General features: G+C 35.9%; 2 protein-coding genes across 2 annotated transcripts; both read right to left on the bottom strand.

Moving 5' to 3' along the window:
* Window positions 1-816: 816 nt before the first annotated feature.
* On the bottom strand, window positions 817-6,598 carry LOC110894101. The gene is made up of 13 exons (XM_022141274.2): window positions 6,211-6,598; window positions 5,368-5,449; window positions 5,079-5,182; window positions 4,722-4,848; window positions 4,225-4,319; window positions 4,024-4,147; window positions 3,455-3,634; window positions 3,220-3,378; window positions 2,531-2,579; window positions 2,368-2,432; window positions 2,213-2,257; window positions 1,485-1,652; window positions 817-1,374 (listed from the first exon to the last, which is right to left on the bottom strand). Exons 1-13 carry the CDS (start codon window positions 6,246-6,248, stop codon window positions 1,021-1,023), a joined length of 1,590 nt encoding a protein of 529 aa, XP_021996966.1. The 5' UTR covers window positions 6,249-6,598; the 3' UTR covers window positions 817-1,020.
* Window positions 6,599-16,923: 10,325 nt separating this feature from the next.
* LOC110892450 (ATP-dependent DNA helicase pif1-like) lies at window positions 16,924-19,682 on the bottom strand. Its single transcript, XM_022139610.1, has 2 exons — window positions 19,593-19,682; window positions 16,924-18,420 (listed from the first exon to the last, which is right to left on the bottom strand). Exons 1-2 carry the CDS (start codon window positions 19,680-19,682, stop codon window positions 16,924-16,926), a joined length of 1,587 nt encoding a protein of 528 aa, XP_021995302.1.
* Window positions 19,683-21,412: the final 1,730 nt, after the last annotated feature.

The raw sequence follows: 21,412 nt of genomic DNA, 5'->3' as shown, positions 1-21,412 counted from the left end.
AAATTGCCCTTCTAGTTAGCAGAATTATTTATAAAATGACCGAATTGCCCTTCTCGTTAACAGAAAAAATGGATGAAATTAACCCGGTGGACTAAAATAGCAACGATGAAACTTTTTTTGGAGCCACATTCGAAAAATGAAACCTTTGGACTAAACTGACAAAATGGCCCAAACCACATGGACTAAAATGTAACTCTCTTTTAAATATCGAACATTAAAACTTAAACTAAGTTGTATGTTAAATGAAAATTTCAAAAAAGTTAAATTTTAGGGTTAGACCATGTATGGTGGGCCAATGATCTCTAGATCAAGTGGTGGAAGACTTGTATTTTTTGAAAGATGTAGGTTCAACTCCTACTTGGTGCAGAGTGAGGCACTGGTGGACAATGATAGGAGATCCAAGGAAAGCTGGGTCTGGGTTTGATCCTTGAGCCAAACAGATTTTACCGGTAATTTTGGGTCGTTCTTACGGGTTACCGGGTTTTCCCCAGAATTGGTGTGGACTCGGGTTACTCTCGCAGTACTTCGTTTGGTCCAGTGGGTGCCCCTACAAAAAAAAAAAAAAAAAAAAAAAAAAAAAAAAAAAAAAAAAAAAAGACTATGTATGGTGTCCATGCTCGGTGAGTGAAAAAGTGAGTGTTACGTGACTAACCATTGTTCACAATCATCATCCAAGCAACGCCTCTTACATTAGCGCCCCCAACGGCGCTCGTGTAGCGGCATTTCACGCCCAAAGGTGTGATGTGACAGTGAGGTACCGCACGCTACACATGGTCTTTATTTAAAATACAAAATAAAAGGCGACTGCATAAGCACTTATATGTAAAAATAAAAACATGGATTGAACCTTATGTACAACAAATTACACCAATCTCCCATATTTCTATCACATGCCCAATTCCATTTTCATTTTTCAGTATCAAATCAATAAATCACCACCCCACCTCCAAAACCAAAAAAAAAAAAAATTTATAACCATCAATATAGAAGACTTCCTATAACCAAGAGCTCTTGAAACCATCATCTACTCTTAAAAAAGTTAAGATCCCATCTTTTTAACAACCCGTCCATTATGTTACTAGACAGGCTTCTTTCAACCGTTACCGTCGCTTTGGTCCGGTCTGCCACGTCAGCATCAGACGAACCAACAACAGACGGGGTCATATTCGACGGTTGTTGCTCAGCTGATGATGTGCTATTACACGGAGAAACAAACTGAGAAGGTGAATCACTGCTGCTTTCTGTTGAAGCCCGTATAGGATCGGCTTTTATTGGCGGACTCTGACTGGCATTGGTCACTGAAGACTTGCCGTTATCAGCAGGTTGTTTCGGTTCGAAATCTTGTAACGACAGAAGTACAGCTTCCATGAACATCTGAAACAATTTACCAACAGAAAGTAAAGTATAATCAGATTTACGTACCCTAAAATGTTTACGGGTCAAATCCAACATGACTCGACCCACCCATTCAACGAAAAGCTTACCCTTTCTTCTTCCTCGATATCGCTTGGCAAACCTTCGATGTTTTGAAGTGGGTACTCGACGTATTCATGATCATCTGGTGATGACGGTTTGTAAGAATGACCGTTCGAAAACTCAAAGTTGATCGTTTTAGAAGATGACGGAATAGGTTCGGTTGTAGTTCCTTCATCCTGAAGCAACAATAATATTATTTAGAGTTAAATGCCATTTTAGTCCCTGTTGTTTGGGCCATTTTGCCAGTTTAGTCCAAATGTTTCATTTTTAACCTGTGGGTCCAAAAAGGTTTCACAGTTGCCATTTTAGTCCACTTGGTTAACTTCATCCATTTTTTCTGTTAACGAGAAGGCTAATTTGGTCATTTTGTATGTAATTCTGTTAACTAAAAGGGCAATTCAGCCATATAAAATGACCGTATTGGCCTTCTCGTTAACAGAAAAAATGGATGAAGTTAACCCAGTGGACAAAATGGCAACTGTGAAACCCTTATTGGACCCACAGGTTAAAAATGAAACATTTGGACTAAACTGGCAAAATGGCCCAAACCACAGGGACTAAAATGGCATTTAACTCTATTATTTAAGTCAACCTATTTTTTCTTTAGTTCTACAAAACCAAAGCAGAAGTCTTGAAAAAACAAATTTCTTGTTTCAAAAGTTAATACGAATCGAATATCAGAAAATGATTATTAGATTAAATCCTCATGACGTATTACTACTATAAAGAAATATACCTCGGAATTACATTGTTTATCCGTTGACGGGATATCAGAAGGGACCTAAACGTCGATAGAAAATAATAAAGTTCCATTACCACAAATGTAAAAAAATTAACAAAAATACAGAAAAAGAAAAAAAAATATGGAAATGCATAAAACCAATTACCAACCTCAGTCCTACTCATTGGCCTTTTAGAGCGGAGTTGACTGATCGCATCCTCGGTACTACTTGATGCTGAATTTCAATTCAACAGAAATAAAAAAGCACCAAAACGTTTAATAATATATATGACGTCAAACGAACTCAAGATAAAAATGTTATAAACAGAATACCTTGTGGTGTAACTAAAAGATCGTCTTCATATCCAACCCCATGGATTTCCTAAAATGATACAATCAGTTAAAAGATTAAATTATTGCAAATTTAGTTACGGAAATACCATCAATACCTACTATATCAAGTAACACTACATAATGCAAGTCTTAACAGTCATTTTAACGCTTAATATGGAAACTGTATATAATACAAGGAAGAGTAAAATGCCATTTTCGTCCCTGAGGTTTGGCCAGTTTTACGACTTTCGTCCAAAGGTTTGTTTTTCCGCATCTGGATCCAAAAGGTTTGAAATCTTGCCATTTTCATCCCGGCTTGTTAACTCCATTTATTTTTCTCCGTTAAGTCAGGGGTATTTTCGTCTTTTTTTGTTGACTTAAAGGGCAATCCGATCTTTTTCACTTTGTGTACAACATTTAGCATAATGTACACATATTCAAAAGACCGAATTACCCTTTAAGTTCACAAAAAGACGGAAATACCCCTGACTTAACGAAGAAAAACGGATGGAGTTAACAAGCTGGATGAAAATAGCAAGATTTCAAATCTTTTGGATCCAGATGCGAAAAAAAAACCTTTGGACGAAAGTCGCAAAACTGGCCAAACCTCAGGGACGAAAATGGCATTTTACCCTAAAAGCAATATGTGTGTGTAACAAAAACGGAGAGAGAGAGAGAGAAAAATATACATGGCCAATGTAATCAAGAGACGAATCAAGGAAGCTCTCCATGACTTCATCTTCCGGAGGATGCAAGACATTGTGAAAAAAGATATTTATAGAATCGAAATAAAATTGAGGACGTGGAGAGTTATGATCGCCCTCAAATTTGATGATATTTTTGTCACCCTGTGAAGATATAATATTATTAAATAAAACTTTAAACACAATGAAATAAGTCGCATGCAGAAAGCTACTAAAGTACCATGTAAGCTTCATAGATACGATCAGAGTGATGCGGTTGTATAAAATCATCATCAGTAGCATGGCCAAACAGAACTGGAACAAAAGAAGATTTTGCAACCTTTACGGTATTCAGCTCGACAATATCGAATTTTGCCTTTTTAAGAATGGCTCTTCGCATGTACTGAATCGCAAATTTAACCTGAAAGTATTTGACATCGTTACTTTCTGAGATAAATCACTATGATTTTTTAAAGAGTTAATTACTGTTTTCGTCCCTGTGGTTTGTCAAAAATCACTATTTCAGTCCATTAGTTTAAATTTGCGATTTCAGTCCCTGTGGTTTCACTTTCGTAACCATTTCAGTCCACCTCGTAACCATTTCAGTCCCTGCACTAACAGAATAAATGGACTGAAATGGTTACAAAAGTGAAACCACAAGGACTGAAATGGTTACGAAAGTGAAACCACAGGGACTGAAATCGCAATTTTTAAACTAGTGGACTGAAATAGTGATTTTTGACAAACCACAGGGACAAAAACAGTAATTAACTCTTTTTTAAAAATTAGAGATATTAATAATCAACTGACAGTAAACTTGGGCAGACGTATTTTGTACGTATCCACGAGTTCCATCATTAAATCAACCAAATCCGAAAAAGGACTGTCGAGAACCATTCCCGCAATTGACGGATCCTCGGCTCCATACATCAGGCTGATATCATCAATATTTTAAGTTAAATATTGAATAATATAAAGTATAAATATTGATTACCTTGACTTGCAAATTACCTTGTTACGGCACCCATTGATCGTCCCCAAAGGGCGATTAGTGAAACATTTCCATCAGCCCGCAAATAATCTACCACGGATTTCAAATCATCTTTCTGGGAATAAAACAATCCTTATCAACTTACCGAGTGAAATTAATCCAACAAAAATAATAATAATAATAATAATAATAATAATAATAATAATAATAATGTATGTGTAACTAGCAATCAAGAAAACAAGATATAAATGGAAGTAGTCATGTGTTTAATCAGTGACGAAGCTTGACCCGAATGACGGGGGGGTCGAAAACGTATATACCAAAAAATTTCTATAGAACCAGGGGGTCGAAAACGTATATACCCAAAAATTTCTATATGAAAACTACATATATAACACTACTGAGCGAAAAGTTCGGGGGGTCGGGCGCCCCTCCCCGCCTCTTCTATACTTCACCACTGTGTTTAATAATGAACATTATGATGCTATTGGAAAGATAAAATTACGGATGCACTTACTTCATACCACCCGAGACTGACATGCTCTCCACCGGATAGTCCAGACCCAGAGAAATCAAGAGTAAATACGGTAATATTTGACGGCAATAATATTATAGCTGCTTCACTAGCGTCTGCTCGGCACCCACTACCACATCATCACATTATGCACCTCGTAAGTACACAGATTGGCTATTTTACGGTGAAACATAATCCTAGTGATACAGACAGGCAAGACAACTTCTTGCTTAAAACCTTTTGAGTTAAAAAAAAAAAAAAAAAAAAAAAAAAAAAGTTTCCTACTGATGTTTATACTGAATTCTTGCAAACTAACAATTGAGTTATTTAAACGTAACACGTATGACGTATCTCACTAACCTGTTTCCATGACAGTATATTACACATGGCAGAGGCTTTCCTTCAGGACTCACAATAGGCACGTAATGACTACACTTAAGAACATCTCCTCGGCTATTTTTAATCTGAAAATATAATAAACCCTCAAAACACAAACAGAATCACTAGGATTCATTAACGATAAACATTTACATTATAATTTTTAGGGCGCGAATTAAAAAAAAAAACAGTTTTACATCTCAAATAAAAAACTTCCCTTCCCACCATAAAAACCTTTAATACAGCAGTATAAAGTATAAACAAATCATACCTCTATATCTTTCCTTTGAAACCACTTTCTTTTAAGCATGAATTCTTGATCTAGTAAATCATTATTCGGATCATACTCGGCTCTGCCATCAAAGAAGAGATTTTTCGTCATACACGTTGATAAAACGAGTCGATAGTCAACGAAAGCAGTTCAAAACAATATATATTTAGAGGGTGTTTGGGATTATGTTTTGAAGTGATTATTTGATTATTGCGTTTGTAAAACATAAATAACCTAAAAAAGCGTTTGGATGAAAAAGTGATTATCTGCCTCCAAAACGCAGTTTTGGAAAAGCATGTACCTACATGCTTTTTCAAAACGTAGTTTTGAAAACGCAAAATCTATTTTGAAAACGCATAATCTATTTTGAAAACGCAACACCAAACACCCCCTTAGCATAAACACACTGCATAGACTGCCTTCATTTCAAGAAACATCAATCGGGGCCAAAACGAAATGAATACATCAAATCATCAACATAATCTTAACAAAACCCTATATTGAAAATCCAACAAAAATTTCCCTAAGTGCTAATTATTCAACCAATTATCCACTTAATTATCACAAACCCTAGAAAAACCTATTAATACAAACATCATAATTCTGATCACTGCAACTAAAGTTCCTCTTTTTACAATCTTTAAACAAAAACTACACAACACCAAGGTTCAAATCACCAACAAACATAACCCTAAAAACCAAAATTCACAAAACCATCAACAAATTAACAACTACTGAATCCAACCAGCAAAACCCAGATCCAAAATTGAGGTAAAAGCATATACACATCATGTATCTAACATAACATAACACAGATGTAAAGTAAAGATTAAGGTAAATGACCTTGGAGGACGAATGATGAAGTTGATAAGTTGTTCCATAAAGATTCAAAAAGCACAGATCTTTGGATGAATTTCAAGATCCTAAGATGATTATGATGTGGGTTCTTCTTCTTGTTGTTCAAGTTGTAAACAAGTGTTTGAAATTTGCAATTTTTTTTTGCAAATTTCAAGAAAAATTGAAGTCTTTTTGATTGGGAAAAAAGGGGAATTTTGGGGTGGTGGTGTAATTGTTGTCAACGTTGTGGTCGGTCTCCCAGTTTGTGTTTTGTGTAACAAGGTTTTCTTTTCCCAGATCGAAGACCAAAATGTATTCTCTGTCTGTCTACCACCATGTCTTGCTGGCTAAAATGTTTTTTTATCCTTTTGCTACATATGGCACCTTGTTTGGTATTCTAAAGTCTCAATTTTGTTTCAATAAGACACCATATAAAACATATGCCAACCATGCAGTGGTGAAGTGGTTGGGGAAAATTTGGGGTTACTTGTGACCTAGGCAGGGGCGCAGGATTTAAGGGGCGGGAGGGGCGTCCGACCCCCCGAATTTTTCGGCCTGTAGTATTATATATGTACGTTTGGTATAGGATTTTGTAGATATATACGTTTTCGACCCCCTAGTTTTATAAAAAAAAAATTTAGGTATACACGTTTTCGACCCCTCAGTTTTAATTTTTTATTTATATAGCCCAAATAAAATATTTAATTAGCCCAGATATTATAGCCCAAATCATTATATTTGGTAGAATACTAGAATGTATATTATATATACCCAAATCAAATCATTATATAGCCCAACTTAAAAGTCTACCCAATCGAAAAAAAAAAAAAAGTAAACCAAATTCATTTACATTCGTTTGCCCTAAACTTGTTGAATCTTTCTGTAACTATGTCTAATTTTATTTGTTTAATCTTATTGTGATTTGATTTAGATAGAAATTAGAGTTTGAAATTTAGGGTGATTTGTTAACTTGTTTTGTTATTAGATTATGCTATGGAAAAGATGGGCAGAACTATAATTCTCATCCAGGAGAACCGGGTGCCCACCTTCCTCTCTCCTTTTTAATGTTTTGGTGTCTTTGTTCGTTTGTTTATTAAACAATGTTTACGTTTTAATGTTTGAGAACGTTTTTTATTTGATATTAATGTTTGACCCGACCCGAACCGAATCGAATCACCGACGTTCGCCCCGAACATACACCTCGAAACTACGCGATAGAATTTTTTTTAGGTCTGTTACCTTCCGACCCCCCGAACTTTTTTTTTTCAAGCTTCGCCACTGGACCTAGGTTCGACTCCCACTCTTCTTATTATTTTATGTAGTATCCAGGTGAAGGGCGAATATGAGTGGCGCCGATTCGTCTTTGGATGGGAGGGAGGTTTTACCGATTATTCCACTGTCGTATCTTCGGCCGGGTGGAGGTCGGGTTTCCGCGCATCTGGGAGAGCCAAGGGGCTGGCAGCGGTCGAGTAGTCGACCTTAACCACAGCGCCTGGTATCACGGTGATTGGCACGTCTTTTCTTACCGTTAGAAAAACCATACAAAAGATGTATGTATTCCAAATAACACATTTGGCTAAATCTTATTATTGTTTTACAAAACATCAGTGTAACTCATTACTACAATATAAGCGGGTGTTTAAGATCAGATTATACGATTTTTGAATATTCGAAATTTTCGGATATTAAATATTAATATCCGTTTCGGATATGGAGTCGGTAATTCGAATTTATAAAAAAAATCAAAATGTGTTTTGTGCATGGATTAAAACTAAATATGTAACCGATTTTCCAAATTTACAAAATTGATAATAAAAAATATTTATAAATCTACGTCCGAATCCAATTATTTATTATTATTGTTTACTATATTAAAAATAGAAGGAAACGATAGCAACTTGTGTCCACATCCAGCATCTAGCACTTGTGAGGTCATGTATAGTCATAAAGCCCCTTGTGGGGCGTTATGCGACAAGTGGCGGATTGTGTAAGAGAGAGGTTTTATATAACTTGAGTGTGTAGTGGGGTTATATATGTATGCATGTATGTATATGTGTGTGAGAGGGGAAAGATTCATCACGCCGTGAAATGCATCGCGCGACCTCCAACTTTCTCCCCCATAGCGCCCGTCGTAGTGGTGTTGGCGGCGCTATGGGGGTGCTATGCCCACTTTTGACATGATATGGCGCCCAGGGCCGTCCCCGAAAATGATAAAAAAAATTTGGGCCTCGTGCTAGACAAAAAAATTGGGCCCTCCCCTATAATATAAACTCATCATTCATATATAAAAAAACAGAATACGACGATAATTGTTAAAGAAAAATAAACAAAATAAAAGTAGTGTAGCAAAAAGAAGTGTAGTATGTGTAAAGATATCCAAATTAGTATGAAAATACGAACCTTTTCATACAAATAAAATTAATAGAGCTAAATATTGAGTTCTACTAAGTTTATACTGTAAATAGTTAAATGAGAAATAAAAAACCTAAAAATTTAAACAAGAAAACATGTAAAGTTTGTTATGTAAATAGTTAAATGAGAAGAAAAAATGAAAGAACTTGCGAATTTATGGACGCAAAAATTCAGATTTTAAAATCATAACTAAAACTAAAAAATAAGCTTACAAAAGTTACAATTGGTGTGAGTGGAGAAGCCAAAATCACAACAACACACATATCAAATTGAAATTAGCCCATTGAGGCCCAAAGCCCCAAACAAAAACATAATATAAAGAAGCCGAAAAGACCACAGTGGGACTCGAACCTTGGAATGCCAATTCTCAGGCAACTTTTGCATCCATTGAGCTAAAGTTGAGTTTGTATGCTTAACGCTTCAAGAAGTTTATATATAAAATATATAATACTTATTTTTAAATAACTTTGGGTCCTTAGATGTTTTGGGCCCTGTGCGTTGGCACCTCTCGCACAGGCCCAAAACCGACCTTGATGGCGCCCCACTACGTATGCTCTGAAGTAAAGTCACCAAGTTGAAAAAGAAAAACAATTCCCCATAAGTTAAAAAGAAAAATGAAGGTAAATATCTAAAAAAAGGTACATATCACTTCTAATTCTCGTTAATTAAAGAGGTATGTATCACTTCTAATTCTCTTGAAAACTTAAAAACTATTCTGTTTCACGCTAGTTTTTTTTTTTTTTTTTAAATTACCAACCTAAAAATTAAAGAGATTCCATACTTAATCTTAGACAAAGAACATTCTTCTATTCTTGGCAAATGTCTTGATAATAATATGATTGATTTTGTTCCGTGCTACATTGAAGAAATATATGTCAAATATATATGATGGGTGAGGATTAAATAGGAAGTTTATTTTGGCTAGGAAGGATAGGAAGCAACATGTGTCTTTTTTAAATTTAAGGTGGAGGGGCATTTTGGTCCATTTACTTTTTTTATCTCAAAAAGCCCTAGATCTAATTCCAAAAACCTGCAACTTCGTCATCACAAACAATCCAAAAACCTGCAACTTACAACTTTAAATTTCATCTCTATCATATCTCCTCCACCACAGTTGCCGTCGCCAGAAAACAGGTAACAAAGCACCATCCTCGCCGGAACTAAGATCTACTTTTCCGGCCACACTTCCGTCACTAACCACCGTAACCGTGTTCAACTTCTCCAACTTCATCTTCTCCATCACCGCCTCATACGACGCGACCACAACCTTCAACATAACTCCGGCCACCGGCACGCTACTAGTTTTACTCATCCAGATGTGGTGATAATAAAGATTGGAAGAAAACGATTGATCGCGTATAACTTGTAAGTAAGCGCCAACCATGAAGGAGAGGTGTTTTACAGAATAAAGATATGATATTTATATAAATGACGTCAGAGGTGATTCAGATAAATAAAATAGCATAAAACGCAGTAAAGTGTATTTGTTGCGTTTTTGGAAAATGTCAGTTGTGTTAATTTTATAATTGTTTTTCATATATGAGATTTTCCCAAATATGAGTACTCTCCAAGATTACTAACAATTGCGTTTTTTGAGAATGTCAATAACTATTGTATTAATTATATAATGTTTTTTCAGATTAGATTGGCCACACATAAGTATCCATCTCCAATTGCTTTTGAGAACTTAAGTTATTCTTATTTATATTTCTAAAACATAAGAAGTATTATATTGTGTTTTACAAAATTGTTCTATTGCGTTTTACAACATAACATGCAGAATCGTTATCTGTGTTTTACGAATAATGTTATTTGGGTTTTAAAACTTTTTTTTAAAAAACTTGTAAGTAGTTGATACGGTGATAAACACTATTTTTATCCATTACGTTATATTTTATTGTGTTTTAGTTCATTGCGTTTTAGGTAAAACACATTTTCATGTTTTTAGTCCATTGCGTTTTAGGTAAAACACATTTTTATGTGTTTTCAGTCCATTGCGTTTTAGAGAGAATACTTTCTTTTGTTTTTTAGGCCATTGCGTTTTAAAAATGAGACAATTTTTAAGTGTTTTCTGACCATTGTGTTTTATAAATAAGACATTTCTTTGTGTTTTTTGTGCATTGCGTTTTAGGTAAAACACATTTTTATGTGTCTTTTAGTCCATTGCGTTTTAGGAAACAAACATTTTAAGTCTTTTTTGACCATTGCGTTTTAGAAATAAGACATTTGTTTGTGTTTTTGGTGCATTGCGTTTTAGGTAAAACACATTTTTATGTGTTTTCAGTCCTTTGCGTTTTAGAAAGTACAATTTCTTTTGAGTTTTTAGGCTATTGCGTTTTAGAAATAAGACATTTCTTTGTGTTTTCTGGCCATTGCGTTTTACAAATAAGACATTTCTTTGTGTTTTTTGTGTATTGCGTTTTAGAAAAATGTCATTTTTTAGGTTTTTTTTATTGCGTTTTACATAACTCGGGATTTTTCTATTGCGTTTTACCCAACTGGGTTTTTAATTTTTTTTTTTTAAATATAGCAATAGTATACTCGTTTTAAAGATAAAAAAACGCTCGTTTTTTTGGTGCAATTTTTATAAAAAAAATAATGTCGTATGAAAGAGTTATTAACGTTTAAAAAATGGGGGGAATTGGAGGAGAGAGAAACTATTGCCTTGGATTGACTAGAATGTCCCTAAACAAACTAACGCGCCTCTTTTTTCCCCTTCAATTTCCATCATTTAATCTTAGCCCTTGATTAACTAAATGAATGGTCAAGATCACTTCCTAGCTTTTTTAGCCAAATAAACTTCCTATTGTATCTCCACCCTATATATGATAGTTTTCGCATAAGTTTAACGTCATATGCAATTTTTAAACAAACCGGAGCCTATGATTACGTTCCTCTTCAACTTCCCATTTACCTCTCCGATCGCACCATCCATTATACAAAGGGGTACAAGTCAATAGTGTTGCTATCCCAACTGACTTCGCTATTCTTGATGAAACACTCCTCATTCTTAGCCAATCTTTCATAAATAGTGTTCATGCCTTGTTACAAAAAAGATAACAACAAATTTCATTATAACTTTGGGACGCTAAAACCACAATGGAAATAAAGAAAAGTATGCAATACCCCCAACCTTGTAATAATATTTTCAATCCTAATGAAGAACCATTTCTCCTCTCATAAGTAGACAAAGAAGGTTTTAAAGAAGGGATAACCAAATACTATAAAATCCCACTAAGCCTAAATACTTAAACCTTTTATTTTTATACCCGTTTGTAATAAAAAAAAATAGTCTTTCAAAAATAAATCTTTTTTTTTTCGTGACTTCTGATGGAAAGGGTGAAACCCGAACGTTAATGTTTATATCTTATGTGTTTTGTGCGTTTTAAGTGATTATATGCTTTGAATGTGACAACTACGAGAGATTGTGGTTTTGCAGGTTAATCGCTTAATCCGATGAAGTTAAAGGGTGTAAAGATGATGCGGAACACCCGTGGATGATAAACATAGCAAATGGTATTATTTGGGAGTTGTTTCAGGTTAGAAAATACCTTGGAGGCACGAGATACGCGAAGGAATGAAGTCTGGGGTCCATTTGGTCATTCTATGAAAGTTGAAATATTGAAGAACAAGGGAAGTGGAATCCTATCGTAGGCTACGGTTGGGTGACCGTAACCTACGACTAGGTAGATTGATCACAATGGCAGCAACAGGACTTGACCTTAACTTACTGTGGAAGACCGTAACTTACGGTTAAGTGGAACAAAAGAGACAGAAACTGAAGACCGTAACCTACAGCCAGATAGCCGTAGGCTACGATGAGGTCCGAGAGAAAACGTGTGTATTGCCTTTGAAAGGTATAAAAGATATTTTTGAAACCCTAATCAATGATTGAGCTCTTGGGACGATTTTGGGGATTAAAGTACACAACTTTGGGTACTTTTCACCTCTCATCGTCATAATTCTTACCGAATCAACCATACCGAAGATGAATTCAACCGTTGTTCAAGTGTTTGAAGATCAATACATCAAGATGAGCGGCTAATTCCTTTGTGGTTTCCTCTGGGTGAAGGATTCTTGTAAGTAGACTGATTTTATGTGTTTGAACATGTAATTGAACGTGGTAATCTAAGCATTCGATGCTTTTTACCATTTGATTTGATTGATTGGATTGTAACGATTGGTTTTGCTTTAATTCCTAATTCTAATTCATTCAATTCCCGAGAATTCTAGTAATTGGGATACATTTGACAAGGGGTTAGGGTTGGTAATTTCAATTGATCATTCATACAATAACCTTTCATGGTTTTGCAATTGAAGTAAGTAGTCTTTGAATAATCACAACCAATTAATCAAATTATGCAATTATGTCTATGTGATTCTAGCAATCAAACCCGTAATTGAAGTTTACTTTGAATCCAAAATCCGGAAGAACCATTGGTTTCTCCAACTATTTACAAACTCGTTTTTTCGTAATTCTTAGTTTAATCAAACAATCAAACAACCGTCTTTACGTTTTTGCTAGGTTACAAATACTTAATCAATAAACACTTTCCACCATACTCCTCTGGATTCGATACCCTACTTACTCTAGCTAGCTAGTTTATTTAGGTTTTTGCATGACACTCATGACAGTCATCAAAATGGCGTCGTTGTCGGGGCAAAATGGCGGTGTTGCCGGGGAGTCGTGCGCAAAGTGTTTTGTTTTAAGTGTTTTTAGAAAAATAGTAAAGATCCAAAAATAGTGTTTATTTCAGTTTGTTCAGAATTATGCGTGGTTTCTTGTCTGTGTTTGTGCATGTGATTTTTTCCGTGTATGCATCATACTAGGAAATCCGGAAAGTCTTCACCACTAGTATGTGATCCAGAAATCGAGAGGATAGTTCGACAGACCCGAGTTCTGCACCGAGAAAACAAAATTTTACAATCACCAACACCGACACTCAAGTCGATGGAGAGTTCAGGAAATCCGGATAAGCAAACCGCAAACCCGCTTCCACAAACCCAATTCTTACCAACTCCTACTCAACCTTCACCGAATACTTCTATACCGCCTGAACCACCACCACAATCCACTCAACCTACTACCACTCAAGTTCCACCAATGCCATCGCCACTGTTTCCTAATTTAGACAACCTTCCACCATTCCCCAACCAGTCATCATCTTCTCACTACCCGTCACTCACTCAGACATCTAATGTTCAACACTCTTCATCATATGTGAGGATTGTTCCTGATGAAGATGTAATCCCACCCGACCAAGCTCGACCTACTAACTCATCAACCACCTTTCCTCTTCCAACCCAACTTCACATTATCAGTCGTCTCAGCCACAACAGTTCTCTTTCAAAGCTTCAATGTTCGATCAAAGAGATGGCTCAGGGGGAATTTGGAGATGGGTATGACGAATACGATAGTTATGTGGGTAATCAGGGCAACAGACAAGTGGTGAATACGGGAAGTTTCGAAAGGTATAATACGTGGTATGGGTTTTTAGAAAGAGGGAACCAAGATACATTAGGATATCAACAACATGTTCATCAACCCGATCGGATTAACCAACAGCTAGTTAATGTTGTTGTTATAGTAGTAGTAGTGGTGGTGGTGGTCGTGGTGGTAGTGGTGGTGGTGGTCGTGGTGGTGGTGGTCGTAGTAGCAGTAGCATTAGTAGTCGTCGTCGTAGTCGTAGTAGCCAGGGGTAAAAACGACTTTTCACCCACAGAGGGTTCAAGATTGATTAAATCAGCCAGCCAACGAGAAGGCGAGACACACTTCCCTTCCTTGAAGGCACAGGTTGTGCCTCAACCACTAAACGACAAACCCGAAAGATTTTTTGGAGACCCGGTGGGGTCCACAAGAGCTGACCACAGGTCGTGTCTCGGAGACACGCCCGTGTCTTGCTAATAGCGAAGAGCCGATCACCTTTGTCCAAGCACGCTCCCTGCCTTGCTGCCAACATCTATAAAAGGACACTTTATCTTCCCCAATCATTTGCTCAATTTTGTCTTTCTCTCCCACAACACACTTTTCTTCTACTCACTTTCTTTATTCATTGTAATCATTAAGAAATTGTAAGAGCATCATTAAGTAAATATCAATCTTGTGATGATTAATATAATCTTTCCAAGTTTGGTAAAAACTATCTTTGAAGCCATAAGTGGCTATGGTTCTTGTGGGTGTTTGGGGGAAACAAACCCCTTGGTGGAGAGTTAACCAAAACAAGTTATGGATTAACAAAGGATGTGTGTGTGTTTATGATTTTAAGTAATGGATACCATATTGAAAGTGAGTTTATTAAATCCTTATAAACGTACAAATAACCTTGTGTTTGTTAGTTCACGCAATATCCTGATGACACGGGTCTGTTATAATTTATTGGTACCAATGCAACTCAGCGGAAATATTTGTCTAAGAGTTTTCTGGATCTAAACACCTTTGAACTAAGGTTCCACCTATTCCAACCGTGCGATAGCCAAAATAGCAAATTTATGTTACCGCCTATGACATGATTCTAAACCATGATCCCATAATCAAACCAAAACACCAAGTTCCCTCGTGTTCCCATTAAAAGTACATTCTCTCGTCCATGTAAACCAGAGCGACCGGTCTCGAGAGTGGAGTGTCAACCCCAATAGATCTACCAATATAATTTGTGTCCTTAGACAAGGTTAATGGTAAATAGTGCATGAAGTAAGCATGTGGTTCATCTATGTTCATAAGTTTGGTTTTACACTATTAGGTTTGTTATTAACCGCTTTTCGTTATTCAAACTAATTCCCTCCTTTTTGTCTACAAGGTCCCTATGTTTTCTTTATTATTTAAAAACTAATGTTAAATAATCTTGAATGATTGATCTTGATTATTTCTTTTATCATGTAACAAATAACCATATGCGTAATAATATTAAGACTATAACAATCTTTTTTTTTTTTTTGAATTCTATAAACTAATTCGTCTACTAATATGATTATGCTAATCTAATCTATTTAAGAGAATTGATAACAATCTTAGGAGGTACCTCTTTAGGGCATAGGTGATGGTATTTTGACACATTTAATAATCCCTTGGAGATGCAACTGTTGGATTAAAAACTAGTTGTTTTTAAGAGTTTAGAAAACTACTGGATAAGTCTTTTTGGCAAACTGCTGGTATAAACCAGAAGTTTATTTTCTTTGCCAGAACAGAACATCTAGTTTGTAACCAGAAGTTTAGGGTTCAAAAATTTTGATCAGTAATAGAATTTTTATATATAAAAGCATTTACCGATAAATCACTGAGTAAGGCTCTTTTATTATTGTAGACATTGATTAATATTAATTTATCTGTTCATGATCGTAATTTGTTTTGAATTTACACACCTCATACACACAGTTTTTTAGTTCTAATATTTTATTATCATCACATGTAAAAGAAGGTCAATTAAAAACATCATAGGTACACAATCTCAATTTTAGTTATTTGACTTTCAAAAGTCAAATCTATGTATTTATTATTGTTTACTACTTGAAGAGAGATCATCAGACCGACCGAAACGACAATAAAGAGTGTGGTGTCTTTAAGTGAAAAGTGTCATCGGGTTTTTTCCCTACACCTCGTTTGTTTTTGTAAAGAGGAAATTTCCAAAATGGAAATTCCGTCTTTTTGGCAATTGTCAAGCCCGAGCTGCGAAGCCCGGGTTGCTTCCTAGCGTTAGAAGGTTCCACTTTTTGTAGGATCGTTGTCTTTGTGAGAGATGTGAACCTCACATGACCTCTGCTTCGCTTCCTCCATGTAACCTAGTATGAGCTCTTGATGAGTCCTACAAAAGGATGAAATAACTATGTGAGTTTGATCCACTGGAAATATTAAAGCCCACCTGATTAGCTGATCTGAAAAAAAAAAGTTGAACTGGCCCGATTTGTCAAATCTAAAATTTAACTTTATCATAAAAGCAGGACAAAGGTGTGAGTTTGACTTGGATCGTTAAATCTAACACATTTATTAAAAAGGTTGCATTTGGATTAACATGTTAATTTAGTAGGTTATGTTGGGTAGATGTGTTTAACTTGTGTAATAAAGCAAGTCTAGTTGTCAAGCTGTTTACGATATGTTTAACCAATTAATACAACATTTTGATAAATGGTTTAAACATATTGTGTTAGGGCTACACAATTTTAAATGTTTCCTAAGGAGGGTTAGTAATAAACATATAGGTAACTAGGTTAATGCCCGCGCGATGCGCGGCTTCATCCAAAACCATATTATTTCCTTTGAAATATAATACTTTGTACATACGCATACATTGGAAGAAAAAAACAAAAAACAATTCAAATTTCGGAAAAAACTTCCTTGTAGACTACATTTGTTGTTTTACTCGTTACATTCCCATCTTTGTCTAGTATAAGCAACTTCACACCGCCTCTGCTTTTAACTCTTGATAACGCAACATAAAGCTGACCATGAGAGAAAATTGGATATTTCAAATACAATCCAACAGGCGATAGAGATTGTCCTTGACTTTTATTTATAGTCATTGCAAAACATACATTTATAGGGAATTGTCGTCGTTGAAACTTGATAGGAATTCTTTTATCCGACGGTGTTAAACTAATTCGTGGAATAAATGTTCTGGTCCCTATGTTTCCTCCGGATATAATCTCCGCCTCTATAACATGTTTATAAAGTTTAGTAATCCGTAGTCTCGTACCGTTGCACAAACCATTTTGTTGATCGATATTACGAAGCAACATTACATGTATACCAACTTTAAGGACTAATCGATGATTAGGCAGACCGGAAATTTTTAAACCATTTAGAACATCGGGAGAATATAGTCTCGCATTTGCTTCATTCTTTCCTTGATCGGTTTGACAAATACTATCAGAACTCAGATACTCCACTTCATCGCCAAGAAACGAATCAAGCAATTTTTCATTTATTTCTTGAACAACCTCGTTTGTTGGTGCCAGAATAGCTCTTTTAGCAAAATAATCTTTATCTTTGTATAGTTGAAGAAGTGAAGGATATACAAATTCGATCAGATCTGACATAGGATCCTCGGAACACTTGATTAACAAATCTTCAGGAATATCTATAACCACCTCACAATCATCACTGTCACCGATCTTTCCCTCGCCCAAGTCAAGCAACCAATCCGCAAAACCTCTAATCTTCTCTATATCAGATGCGTTCGCTCCTACAGTTAACCTCATGTTTTTGGTTAACGTAAGGACCTTGCAACTACTCCAAATATACGACGACGTGATTGAAGCATTAACGATATCTCGTCTGCTGCCATTTGGTACAACTGGAAGTATTTGTCTAAAGTCACCACCGAAGACCATAACTTTTCCACCAAATGTCGTCTCACATTTGAAGATATCTTTCATTGTTCGGTCAAGTGCTTCAAACGCATGTTTATGATTCATCGGTGCTTCATCCCAAATGATCAATTTCGTTTTCTTCAGTAAATCAGCAACGTCATCATTGGGTTTAATAAAACACATCGAGGTTTCTATTAAATTTAGAGGTATATGAAACCTTGAATGTGCAGTACGCCCACCAGGTAACAACAGAGATGCGATTCCACTTGATGCAACATTTAGTACAATATCGCCTTTACATTTAATGGATGCAGATAATGTCTTCCAAAGAAATGTCTTACCAGTACCTCCGTAGCCATATACGAAGAACAAACCACCAGCATTTCTATTAACTGCTTCAATTATCTCATCAAACACTAAACGCTGCTCATCGGTTAGGCTGCTTAAATTATTATCAAATTCAATGGCAGTAGCGCTTACATCGTATAGGTAATATTTGGACTATGATATGTGTAATAATTGTTAGATTCTAGAACATTAAACCAATTAAAACCTTTCTTATTCTTATCGTAGGTGGTGCTGAATCCGTGGTTAATGTCGTGGATGAGAACACTCCCTCCTCTAAGGTATGTTACAGTTTTTCTGGCATCGGTTTTGACTAAACACGACTGATTAAATAACTCTTTGTTTGTTTTTTATGAAAGTTCCAAATCGACAGATTCATCATTTTATGTACAATTTAAAGAAACTTACAAGGGTATTAGAACTTGTTGGGGCGCTACTCTTTTGCTTCTGTCCTCTCTCAGGTTAAGCTCAAAACAAGGTCACAAGGTTTATCAATACACTGTTGTTGGGATTTGGCTATATGCTGTTTTTACTGCGCTTGCATTGAACAAAGTTTACATGCGAGTGAAGACAAACCCACTTGAGTATTTTTTTGTTCAGAGTTTTTGCGATTTCAAGCTATGTGTCTGCCACTATAGGACTTTGTATACCCTTTGTTGTGGTATCAATTCCTAAGGTACCGATGAGGTGGATATTAATTGTCTTCGGTGTAGCATCTGCTTTGGTGCTGGTTAACTTTCCAGCAGTTGGTTGTATAAAAGTAGTGGCAAAGAGTGAGACTAAGACCTTTCAGGAAAGCTACATGGTTTTATATCCCTCGGGAAAGTGAGTAGGAAACTCAGCTGCCTTGCTGGGATTCAGGTGGCTCTGGTGATTAGTCAATATCACTTGTTCTTTTTGGCGAAAACTGATAGTATTTTTCTATGTTGCATGACCTTTTTGGTAAAAGGTGATAATAATTTTCATAAATTAATCCATAGCGGTAGGCATGTGACTATAGAATATAAACTAAATTCAAATTTTAGCTTCTTTTATATCTAATTCAAGTTATTCGGATTCTACTACGATACATCAAAATCCAATGTAAGTAACATGCTAAACATGTGTCTGCAAATGTTTAAGTTGCCGCCACCGTGGTGGTGCGGTTCTACCTCTACCGCCACCCCTTGGCTCAAATACCTCTCCAATGCTACCCTTTTTTCCTAGCCGTCACACAAAACGACCCGAAACATCGTTGGAACTTAGTTTTTCCCAAAAACTTGTGTGCAAGATTCCCAAACCCTCGATCTTGATATGCATGAAAAAAAAACTAGAAAAATGGACCTCACCACGGTTTTCAGGACGTCGACATTAGTAGGGAATAGGTGCACTTCGCCAAAAAAGGGTCGCTGGAAAGTCCCAACCACCGACTTCGCCATAGTTGCCAGATTTCTTTCACACCCCTAATTTCCACGTGTCACCGGTGGGCCTGGTGGGGGAGTATCGTGACGTAGTTGATATCATCATAGTCGAACAACACAAATTATAATGCACAGCGGAAGCAATAAAATAGATTTATTTCAACCATATAAAATGTAATATCCAGTATCACATAGTAGCTGAAATAGATCCACAGGCGGATCAATATAAAAAGGAAAATTGTTCAACAGATGAATGGCATCCCAAGCTTGCGAGACTCTAACGATGCTAAGGAGTAGCCAGCCTATTACGTGTAGAACCTGCACTTAATCTTTTTGGGGAAAATACGTCAGTTTACACTGGTAAATACAATTTAACTGACTCATTTTGAAAATGTTGTAAAAATTGATTTAAATGCACATGGCACAAAACTTTTTATAACTTGGGATAATTAATTAAATCTAATCTTGTAAAAGAATTACATGTTTGTTATGCGTTCAGTCACCCGGTTCGTGCCGGGTTTAAGGTTAATAGACACACCACATAGTATAAATCCGCGGCGGGAAACCAACGGTTATACCTTAATAAATATGGACACGTTGTCGGGTGTACGCCTACACCCGCGTGTCAAGGTCGTGGCCATTTCGTAAAATGATGCCAAGGATATCCGGGACATGGTCATTAATCTCCCAAAGGCGTAAAACAAACAAAACTTAATTTTTAAACGGGTCACGTTGATAATATCCAACTACTAATGAGTTAGGGTCAATTTCCCGACCAAGCGGTATTTTATATACTGTACCCCAAGCCCGTATAAGGGAAAATACGTTAAAAATATTTACCTGAGTAAGTATAAAACCACAATAAGCAAATGCAAGTGTCTTTTACTGGTCTCCTATTCTGGAACGAAGGTTTATAATAACCTATTAGAATCCTAACGGGTCTTTAATATAGCCTAAGCTTAGACCGGTTAGTTTCAAAGAATAAATATGGTTTAATCGCATGGAAGGCGAAAACCGGGAAGGAATGTGATTTAGGCCCAACAAGTTTGGAGACTTGTATAATATGGGTAAATTGATCACATTCTGGATTTTGAGACAAAGATGATATGGTTTGACCCGTTTCGGCTATTATGCGTAAACTAGTTACATAAGTCGATCCGAACGCAAAAATGCGTAACGGATAACCATACAAATCATATACAAGTTTCCTGAGATTATATGCACCAAATATGTTGTGATATCAGTAAGATATGTCCTATTATGCCCCAAATGATTTTAAACTCAAATTACGCCTCACAAGGGCATTTTGGTCATTTAAAAGGGTATAAAAGAGTTAGACTAGCAATCTGAGTTATATATCTGAATAAATCAGTAATTGTACTTAGTTTATCATGTTATAACAGTGGGGTATCATATATATGTGAATTTTATTAATTATAACCATCTTATGCACCGAAAGGGCATTTTGGTAATTTCACATAGGCCTAAAAGGTCAAAACTGGAAATCTGAGTTTCAAACTTTAGTTTACTGTTATAATATAGAATTTTACTAAATATATCAGTAGGTATTGACTCTTATACATATAAATTAGTTTTGACATAGACTATGTCGTAAAAATGCCTAAAAAGGCGATTTAGAGCCATTTCCGGGTTTTAAAAGGAAAGCTGATATTTTTATAATTCCAGAAGGCTCAAAATAATATATTTAACATAATAAATCAGTAGAAAAAGGTTTGAGGTCAAAAGGA

Source organism: Helianthus annuus, chromosome 12, assembly GCF_002127325.2.
Source record: "Helianthus annuus cultivar XRQ/B chromosome 12, HanXRQr2.0-SUNRISE, whole genome shotgun sequence".
NCBI classification, from domain to species: domain Eukaryota; kingdom Viridiplantae; phylum Streptophyta; class Magnoliopsida; order Asterales; family Asteraceae; genus Helianthus; species Helianthus annuus.
The sequence above is the reverse complement of the archived record's forward strand: the minus strand, read 5'-3'. Positions and strand labels throughout refer to the sequence as shown.